Source organism: Salvelinus namaycush, chromosome 4 (assembly GCF_016432855.1).
Source record: "Salvelinus namaycush isolate Seneca chromosome 4, SaNama_1.0, whole genome shotgun sequence".
Taxonomy (NCBI): Eukaryota; Metazoa; Chordata; class Actinopteri; order Salmoniformes; family Salmonidae; genus Salvelinus; species Salvelinus namaycush.
The window spans coordinates 68,382,807-68,392,995 of NC_052310.1; the positions used below are offsets into that span (position 1 = coordinate 68,382,807).

Genomic DNA, 10,189 nt, shown 5'->3' on the forward strand with positions numbered 1-10,189 from the left:
GGTTCTTTGTAGATCCTTTTGAAGAACCATACAGGTTTTTCATTCTGGTCAGCCATATTGTATTGTTTAAAGTCCATACATGTTATTATTGTGTTAATTGTCAAGTTGAATCAGGTGTGCTAGGAGAGGTTTGATAACCACTGACTTAGATGTCACTTCTCAATTGACACAAGGCCATATGTCAGTCTTTCACAAGACACTGTCACTGGCCATAGTCATATCTAACGTAATATCAGAACACAACACATTAGATCAACTGGAATGACACTCTCACTCACAGTTTCACAAAAACAGATGTGAGCAAATCACCCGCTGCTGCCCCGACATTTTAATTATCACTAAAAGAGGAAAGAATCATATTCTCAACTGCAAAGAACAATTGAAGGGCTCAAAAGGTTATTTGGTTCAGTATGGTTCCACATAGAACCATCACCCTTCCCAAAGAACCCTTGAGGAACTCTCTTTTCTTAGTGTGTACTCAGCTTTGTATACTGCTTGGCCGATAATGATGAACCATTCTCTTTCCCTTTTCCTCTCTCTCTCCGCCTCTCTCTCTTCAGGGTAACCAAGAGGCACCAGCCCCCCCTGAAGCGATGGCCCAGCCCTACCCACCAGCCCAGTACCCCCCTCCCCCCCAGAATGGTATCCCAGCGGAGTACACCGCCCCCCACCCTCCTCACCCCCACCCACCGGCAGACTACACAGGGCAGAGCGCAGTGGCTGAGCACGCCCTAACGCTGTACGCAGCCACACAGACACACAGCGAACAGCCCGGCAACGAGAACAACACACCCACCCTCACCGCCACAACAGTATCGGTGAGTGAAGAGTGTCATGCACACACATAAACGTGCATGCAAGTACAGACACATGCACCCGTGAATACACACTCATGCACACACACACACATGCACACGCACACGCACCCACACACACACACACACACTCACTACCTCCACCGTAAAAAGGCAATATCTTCAGATTTAGTAGGTCTGTGAAAGTTGAAAGAGGGAAGAAAAAGAGGGGGGAGAAAGAAGGGGATAAAGCTTCATCCTTGATAAGGCTCACTCTTCCTCTGCCATCTTTTTAAATTGCCGTTAAATTTAATTTAGTTCTCGTTTTCCTCACCGCTGTCTGGACAGATCTGCCAGGCACTGGCTTAATGGAGAGAGAGAGAGAGAGAGAGAGAGAGAGAGAGAGAGAGAGAGAGAGAGAGAGAGAGAGAGAGAGAGAGAGAGAGAGAGAGAGAGAGAGAGAGAGAGAGAGAGAGAGAGAGAGAGAGAGAGAGAGAGAGAGAGAGAGAGAGAGAGAGAGAGAGAGAGAGAGAGAGAGAGAGAGAGAGAGAGAGAGAGAGAGAGAGAGAGAGAGAGAGAGAGAGAGAGAGAGAGAGAGAGAGAGAGAGAGAGAGAGAGAGAGAGAGAGAGAGAGAGAGAGAGAGAGAGAGAGAGAGAGAGAGAGAGAGAGAGAGAGAGAGAGAGATTGTCAGGACAGGGTTGACCATGGCCGGTCAGTCTTCTGAAGCCTCTCTCTTTTGCTCTTTCAGACCAGAGTTCAGACAGCCTTACATGAAATATTTACTCTGCCCCAAAACCCTGAAACTCAACTTCAAATCAGAGTAGAGGGCTGGAGAGAGAAAAAGAAGAGCTGAGAGAAAGAAGAATAAGAGAGAGAGAAATAAAGTTTGGCATGAGAGTTCAGTTAGAAACAAGCTTTAGGGTTTATGTACTTGGCCTATATGTACTGAGCTACACACACACGCACAGACACACACACACACACACACACACTAATAACTCAGTAGAAAAATCTCTTGGCATATCTATGTTCCGGACTCTGACATTGCTTGTTCTGATATTTCTTAATTTCTTGCTTCTTGTTCTTTTTTGTTAACTTTTTCTCTTGGGATTATTTGTGTATCAGTATTGTGCCATTTACTGCACTGCTGGAGCTAGAAACACAAGCATTTCACTGCACCTGCTTTAACATCTGCTAATCTGTGTACGCGACTAATACGTTTTGATTTGATATAAAGCACAGTCTTATGACAGGCTATAACTTGCCAATGAGGTCTCCTGTCACTTTTGCTCTCGCTCTCACGCACACACACACACACACACACACACACACACACACACACACACACACACACACACACACACACACACACACACACACACACACACACCACAAGTGGACATCTAAGGTTTTCATTAGCATCACCCTTCCACACATGATATGTTCTGTTCCTTTCTCCATAACTGATTTAGGAGCCTTCAATCTGTTTTAGTCCACAGACCAGTACTTGACTTTGACAGAAATAGATTCCAGTACTTATTTTGGGTTCCGGTATTGTTTATATTTAGATGCAGGAGCTCCACAATACGTTTGAGCTAATATTCTATAAGAGATACAGGAGCTCAAGCAGTAGACCTTTGGCGGTGCCGGTCCTCAGCTCCAGTGAGCTCCTGCACAAGTCAAGCACTGCCACAGGCAATATAGAAGCTGGAGAGTAGGAGGCTATTGTCAGTGTTTGTCAGACTGTTGAAACTGACAGTCACTTTAGAGAGCTTGGACATTGTAAGTGCAGCACGGTAGAGGAGCAGTGTGCTGGGGACCGTAGAGTGGTCACTTTACAGATATTTGGCTATTGTGTTTTACAGTTGGAGAGAGAGAGTGGGAGAGAAGTTTGAGTCAGGGAACAGAGAGAGAGATTGGAGTTGTCGTGAGAGGCTGCTAACGAGACAGAAAGAAGGGATCTAGTGCACCACCTAAGAGGTATAGGGTAGATGTGTTGAGGTGTTTTCACCTGTGTGAGTGTGTGGGTCTCTTGCCTGTGGACAGGCAGACATACTGACAGACTGCACACGTGTGCACACACACACAGGCACACACACAGGCACACACACAGACATACCGTTCCGGTGGTGGCAGAGGGGAAGCCTGGGCTGGTTGTGTATGATAATGTTCATGTCATTACAGACTCGTGCCGCATCAGTGCTCTCCAGCTCTCACAGTGGAGATTGGGGAATAACCATGGCACAGTTCAGCACAAGAGCCTGGGCTGAGCTGAGGTGGAGAGCCATAGGCACTGTTTTGTGTGGACCCTTTCAACAGGCATCCATCATTCCTGTCTGTCTCTCTGTCTAACTCAATCAGATAGTGTTAGCCATGGTTCCATCACATAGCTTCTACCTATCCAGTCATTTAGAGGGAGAAAGGGTGCATTCAAACAGAGGCATTGTTTCCCTCTGCTGATGGAGAGAGAAGTAGAGAGAGAGACATGGAGAGAGAGAAGTAGAGAGAGAGACATGGAGAGAGACATGGAGAGAGAGGGAGAGAAGTAGAGAGAGAGACATGGAGAGAGAGAAGTAGAGAGAGAGACATGGAGAGAGACATGGAGAGAGAGGGAGAGAAGTAGAGAGAGAGACATGGAGAGAGAGAAGTAGAGAGAGAGACATGGAGAGAGAGAAGTAGAGAGAGAGACATGGAGAGAGAGAAGTAGAGAGAGAGACATGGAGAGAGAGAAGTAGAGAGAGAGACATGGAGAGAGAGGGAGAGAAGTAGAGAGAGAGACATGGAGAGAGAGAAGTAGAGAGAGAGACATGGAGAGAGAGGGAGAGAAGTAGAGAGAGAGACATGGAGAGAGAGAAGTAGAGAGAGAGACATGGAGAGAGAGAAGTAGAGAGAGAGACATGGAGAGAGAGCGACATGGAGGGAGAGGGAGAGGAGAGAAGTAGAGAGACATGGAGAGAGAGGGAGAGAAGTAGAGAGAGAGACATGGAGAGAGAGAAGTAAAGAGAGAGACATGGAGAGAGAGAAGTAGAGAGAGAGACATGGAGAGAGAGAAGTAAAGAGAGAGACATGGAGAGAGATAAGTAGAGAGAGAGACATGGAGAGAGACATGGAGAGAGAGGGAGAGAAGTAGAGAGAGAGACATGGAGAGAGAGAAGTAAAGAGAGAGACATGGAGAGAGAGAAGTAGAGAGAGAGACATGGAGAGAGAGAAGTAAAGAGAGAGACATGGAGAGAGATAAGTAGAGAGAGAGACATGGAGAGAGACATGGAGAGAGAGGGAGAGAAGTAGAGAGAGAGACATGGAGAGAGAGAAGTAGAGAGAGAGACATGGAGAGAGAGAAGTAGAGAGAGAGACATGGAGAGAGAGAAGTAGAGAGAGAGACATGGAGAGAGACATGGAGAGAGAGGGAGAGAAGTAGAGAGAGAGACATGGAGAGAGAGAAGTAGAGAGAGAGACATGGAGAGAGAGAAGTAGAGAGAGAGACATGGAGAGAGAGAAGTAGAGAGAGAGACATGGAGAGAGACATGGAGAGAGAGGGAGAGAAGTAGAGAGAGAGACATGGAGAGAGAGAAGTAGAGAGAGAGACATGGAGAGAGAGAAGTAGAGAGAGAGACATGGAGAGAGAGAAGTAGAGAGAGAGACATGGAGAGAGAGGGAGAGAAGTAGAGAGAGAGACATGGAGAGAGAGAAGTAGAGAGAGAGACATGGAGAGAGAGGGAGAGAAGTAGAGAGAGAGACATGGAGAGAGAGAAGTAGAGAGAGACATGGAGAGAGAGAAGTAGAGAGAGAGACATGGAGAGAGAGCGACATGGAGGGAGAGGGAGAGGAGAGAAGTAGAGAGAGAGACATGGAGAGAGAGGGAGAGAAGTAGAGAGAGAGACATGGAGAGAGAGAAGTAAAGAGAGAGACATGGAGAGAGAGAAGTAGAGAGAGAGACATGGCGAGAGAGAAGTAAAGAGAGAGACATGGAGAGAGAGAAGTAGAGAGAGAGACATGGAGAGAGAGAAGTAGAGAGAGAGACATGGAGAGAGAGAAGTAGAGAGAGAGACATGGAGAGAGAGAAGTAAAGAGAGAGACATGGAGAGAGAGAAGTAAAGAGAGAGACATGGAGAGAGAGAAGTAGAGAGAGAGACATGGAGAGAGAGAAGTAAAGAGAGAGACATGGAGAGAGAGAAGTAGAGAGAGAGACATGGAGAGAGAGAAGTAAAGAGAGACATGGAGAGAGAGAAGTAGAGAGAGACATGGAGAGAGAGAAGTAGAGAGAGAGAGACATGGAGAGAGAGGGAGAGAAGTAGAGAGAGAGACATGGAGAGAGAGAAGTAAAGAGAGAGACATGGAGAGAGAGAAGTAGAGAGAGAGACATGGAGAGAGAGGGAAAGAAGTAGAGAGAGAGACATGGAGAGAGAGAAGTAAAGAGAGAGACATGGAGAGAGAGAAGTAGAGAGAGAGACATGGAGAGAGAGGGAGAGAAGTAGAGAGAGAGACATGGAGAGAGAGAAGTAGAGAGAGAGACATGGAGAGAGAGCGACATGGAGGGAGAGGGAGAGAAATAGAGAGAGAGACATGGAGAGAGAGGGAGAGAAGTAGAGAGAGAGACATGGAGAGAGAGGGAGAGAAATAGAGAGAGAGACATGGAGAGAGAGGGAGAGAAGTAGAGAGAGAGACATGGAGAGAGATGGAGAGGGAGAGAAGTAGAGAGAGAGACATGGAGAGAGAGGGAGAGAAGTAGAGAGAGAGACATGGAGAGAGATGGAGAGGGATAGAAGTAGAGAAAGAGACATGGAGAGAGAGGGAGAGAAGTAGAGAGAGAGACATGGAGAGAGGGAGAGAAGTAGAGAGAGAGACATGGAGAGAGAGAAGTAGAGAGAGAGAAAGACATGGAGAGAGAGGGAGAGAAGTAGAGAGAGAGAGACATGGAGGATGAGGGAGAGGGAGAGAAGTAGAGAGAGAGAGACATGGAGAAAGAGGGAGAGAAGTAGAGAGATAGAGACATGGAGAAAGAGTAGAGGGAGAGAAGTAGAGAGAGAGAGACATGGAGAAGGAGGGAGAGAAGTAGAGAGAGAGACATGGAGAGAGAGGGAGAGAAGTAGAGAGAGACATGGAGTGAGAGAAGTAGAGAGAGAGAGAGACATGGAGAGAGAGGGAGAGAAGTAGAGAGAGAGACATGGAGAGAGAGAAGTAGAGAGAGAGAGAGACATGGAGAGAGAGGGAGAGAAGTAGAGAGAGAGAGACATTGAGGATGAGGGAGAGGGAGAGAAGTAGAGAGAGAGAGACATGGAGAAAGAGGGAGAGAAGTAGAGAGATAGAGACATGGAGAAAGAGGGAGAGGGAGAGAAGTAGAGAGAGAGAGACATGGAGAAAGAGGGAGAGAAGTAGAGAGAGAGACATGGAGAAAGAGGGAGAGGGAGAGAAGTAGAGAGAGAGAGAGACATGGAGAAAGAGGGAGAGGGAGAGAAGTAGAGAGAGAGACATGGAGAGAGAAGTAGAGAGAGAGACATTAAGAGAGATGGAGAGGGAGAGAAGTAGAGAGAGAGACATGGAGAGAGAGGGAGAGAAGTAGAGAGAGAGACATGGAGAGAGAGAGAGAGAGAGAGAGAGAGAGAGAGAGAGAGAGAGAGAGGGAGAGAGGGAGAGAAGTAGAGAGAGAGACATGGAGAGAGAGGGAGAGAAGTAGAGAGAGAGACATGGAGAGAGAGAAGTAGAGAGAGAGACATGGAGAGAGACATGGAGAGAGAGGGAGAGAAGTAGAGAGAGAGACATGGAGAGAGAGAAGTAGAGAGAGAGACATGGAGAGAGAGAAGTAGAGAGAGAGACATGGAGAGAGAGAAGTAGAGAGAGAGACATGGAGAGAGAGAAGTAGAGAGAGAGACATGGAGAGAGAGGGAGAAAAGTAGAGAGAGAGACATGGAGAGAGAGAAGTAGAGAGAGAGACATGGAGAGAGAGGGAGAGAAGTAGAGAGAGAGACATGGAGAGAGAGAAGTAGAGAGAGAGACATGGAGAGAGAGAAGTAGAGAGAGAGACATGGAGAGAGAGCGACGTGGAGGGAGAGGGAGAGGAGAGAAGTAGAGAGACATGGAGAGAGAGGGAGAGAAGTAGAGAGAGAGACATGGAGAGAGAGAAGTAAAGAGAGAGACATGGAGAGAGAGAAGTAGAGAGAGAGACATGGAGAGAGAGAAGTAAAGAGAGAGACATGGAGAGAGATAAGTAGAGAGAGAGACATGGAGAGAGACATGGAGAGAGAGGGAGAGAAGTAGAGAGAGAGACATGGAGAGAGAGAAGTAAAGAGAGAGACATGGAGAGAGAGAAGTAGAGAGAGAGACATGGAGAGAGAGAAGTAAAGAGAGAGACATGGAGAGAGATAAGTAGAGAGAGAGACATGGAGAGAGACATGGAGAGAGAGGGAGAGAAGTAGAGAGAGAGACATGGAGAGAGAGAAGTAGAGAGAGAGACATGGAGAGAGAGAAGTAGAGAGAGAGACATGGAGAGAGAGAAGTAGAGAGAGAGACATGGAGAGAGACATGGAGAGAGAGGGAGAGAAGTAGAGAGAGAGACATGGAGAGAGAGAAGTAGAGAGAGAGACATGGAGAGAGAGAAGTAGAGAGAGAGACATGGAGAGAGAGAAGTAGAGAGAGAGACATGGAGAGAGACATGGAGAGAGAGGGAGAGAAGTAGAGAGAGAGACATGGAGAGAGAGAAGTAGAGAGAGAGACATGGAGAGAGAGAAGTAGAGAGAGAGACATGGAGAGAGAGAAGTAGAGAGAGAGACATGGAGAGAGAGGGAGAGAAGTAGAGAGAGAGACATGGAGAGAGAGAAGTAGAGAGAGAGACATGGAGAGAGAGGGAGAGAAGTAGAGAGAGAGACATGGAGAGAGAGAAGTAGAGAGAGACATGGAGAGAGAGAAGTAGAGAGAGAGACATGGAGAGAGAGCGACATGGAGGGAGAGGGAGAGGAGAGAAGTAGAGAGAGAGACATGGAGAGAGAGGGAGAGAAGTAGAGAGAGAGACATGGAGAGAGAGAAGTAAAGAGAGAGACATGGAGAGAGAGAAGTAGAGAGAGAGACATGGCGAGAGAGAAGTAAAGAGAGAGACATGGAGAGAGAGAAGTAGAGAGAGAGACATGGAGAGAGAGAAGTAGAGAGAGAGACATGGAGAGAGAGAAGTAGAGAGAGAGACATGGAGAGAGAGAAGTAAAGAGAGAGACATGGAGAGAGAGAAGTAAAGAGAGAGACATGGAGAGAGAGAAGTAGAGAGAGAGACATGGAGAGAGAGAAGTAAAGAGAGAGACATGGAGAGAGAGAAGTAGAGAGAGAGACATGGAGAGAGAGAAGTAAAGAGAGAGACATGGAGAGAGAGAAGTAGAGAGAGAGACATGGAGAGAGAGAAGTAAAGAGAGACATGGAGAGAGAGAAGTAGAGAGAGACATGGAGAGAGAGAAGTAGAGAGAGAGAGACATGGAGAGAGAGGGAGAGAAGTAGAGAGAGAGACATGGAGAGAGAGAAGTAAAGAGAGAGACATGGAGAGAGAGAAGTAGAGAGAGAGACATGGAGAGAGAGGGAAAGAAGTAGAGAGAGAGACATGGAGAGAGAGAAGTAAAGAGAGAGACATGGAGAGAGAGAAGTAGAGAGAGAGACATGGAGAGAGAGGGAGAGAAGTAGAGAGAGAGACATGGAGAGAGAGAAGTAGAGAGAGAGACATGGAGAGAGAGCGACATGGAGGGAGAGGGAGAGAAATAGAGAGAGAGACATGGAGAGAGAGGGAGAGAAGTAGAGAGAGAGACATGGAGAGAGAGGGAGAGAAATAGAGAGAGAGACATGGAGAGAGAGGGAGAGAAGTAGAGAGAGAGACATGGAGAGAGATGGAGAGGGAGAGAAGTAGAGAGAGAGACATGGAGAGAGAGGGAGAGAAGTAGAGAGAGAGACATGGAGAGAGATGGAGAGGGATAGAAGTAGAGAAAGAGACATGGAGAGAGAGGGAGAGAAGTAGAGAGAGAGACATGGAGAGAGGGAGAGAAGTAGAGAGAGAGACATGGAGAGAGAGAAGTAGAGAGAGAGAGAGACATGGAGAGAGAGGGAGAGAAGTAGAGAGAGAGAGACATGGAGGATGAGGGAGAGGGAGAGAAGTAGAGAGAGAGAGACATGGAGAAAGAGGGAGAGAAGTAGAGAGATAGAGACATGGAGAAAGAGTAGAGGGAGAGAAGTAGAGAGAGAGAGACATGGAGAAGGAGGGAGAGAAGTAGAGAGAGAGACATGGAGAGAGAGGGAGAGAAGTAGAGAGAGACATGGAGTGAGAGAAGTAGAGAGAGAGAGAGAGAGACATGGAGAGAGAGGGAGAGAAGTAGAGAGAGATACATGGAGAGAGAGAAGTAGAGAGAGAGAGAGACATGGAGAGAGAGGGAGAGAAGTAGAGAGAGAGAGACATTGAGGATGAGGGAGAGGGAGAGAAGTAGAGAGAGAGAGACATGGAGAAAGAGGGAGAGAAGTAGAGAGATAGAGACATGGAGAAAGAGGGAGAGGGAGAGAAGTAGAGAGAGAGAGACATGGAGAAAGAGGGAGAGAAGTAGAGAGAGAGACATGGAGAAAGAGGGAGAGGGAGAGAAGTAGAGAGAGAGAGAGACATGGAGAAAGAGGGAGAGGGAGAGAAGTAGAGAGAGAGACATGGAGAGAGAAGTAGAGAGAGAGACATTAAGAGAGATGGAGAGGGAGAGAAGTAGAGAGAGAGACATGGAGAGAGAGGGAGAGAAGTAGAGAGAGAGACATGGAGAGTGAGAGAGAGAGAGAGAGAGAGAGAGAGAGAGAGAGAGAGAGAGAGAGAGAGAGAGAGAGAGAGAGAGAGAGAGAGAGAGAGAGAGAGAGAGAGAGAGAGAGGGGGAGAGAAGTAGAGAGAGAGACATGGAGAGAGAGAGAGAGAGAGAGAGAGAGAGAGAGAGAGAGAGAGAGAGAGAGAGAGAGAGAGGAGAGAGAGAGAGAGAGAGAGAGAGAGAAGAGAGAGAGAGAGAGAGGGAGAGAAGTAGAGAGAGAGACATGGAGAGAGATGGAGAGGGAGAGAAGTAGAGAGAGAGACATGGAGAGAGAGGGAGAGAAGTAGAAAGAGAGACATGGAGAGAGAGGGAGAGAAGTAGAGAGAGAGACATGGAGAGTGAGAGAGAGAGAGAGAGAGAGAGAGAGGAGAGAGAGAGAGAGAGAGAGAGAGAGAGAGAGAGAGAGAGAGAGAGAGAGAGAGAGAGAGAGAGAGAGAGAGAGAGAGAGAGAGAGAGAGAGGGAGGGAGGGGAGAGGTAGAGAGAGAGACATGGAGAGAGATGGAGAGGGAGAGAAGTAGAGAGAGAGACATGGAGAGAGAGGGAGAGAAGTAGAGCGAGAGACATGGAGAGAGAGAAGTAGAAGAGAGAAGGAGAG

General features: G+C 47.5%; 1 protein-coding gene across 1 annotated transcript in view; it reads left to right on the forward strand.

Annotated features, from left to right (window-relative positions):
- Positions 1–593: 593 nt before the first annotated feature.
- LOC120045977 (extracellular serine/threonine protein kinase FAM20C-like) overlaps positions 594–10,189 on the forward strand; it is an 89,616-nt gene continuing 80,020 nt past the window's right edge. The window contains exons 1-2 of the mRNA XM_038990898.1: positions 594–818; positions 2,980–3,071. Of these exons, the coding sequence (XP_038846826.1) occupies positions 594–818; positions 2,980–3,071 (317 nt within the window). The remainder of the gene's footprint in view (positions 819–2,979; positions 3,072–10,189) is intronic.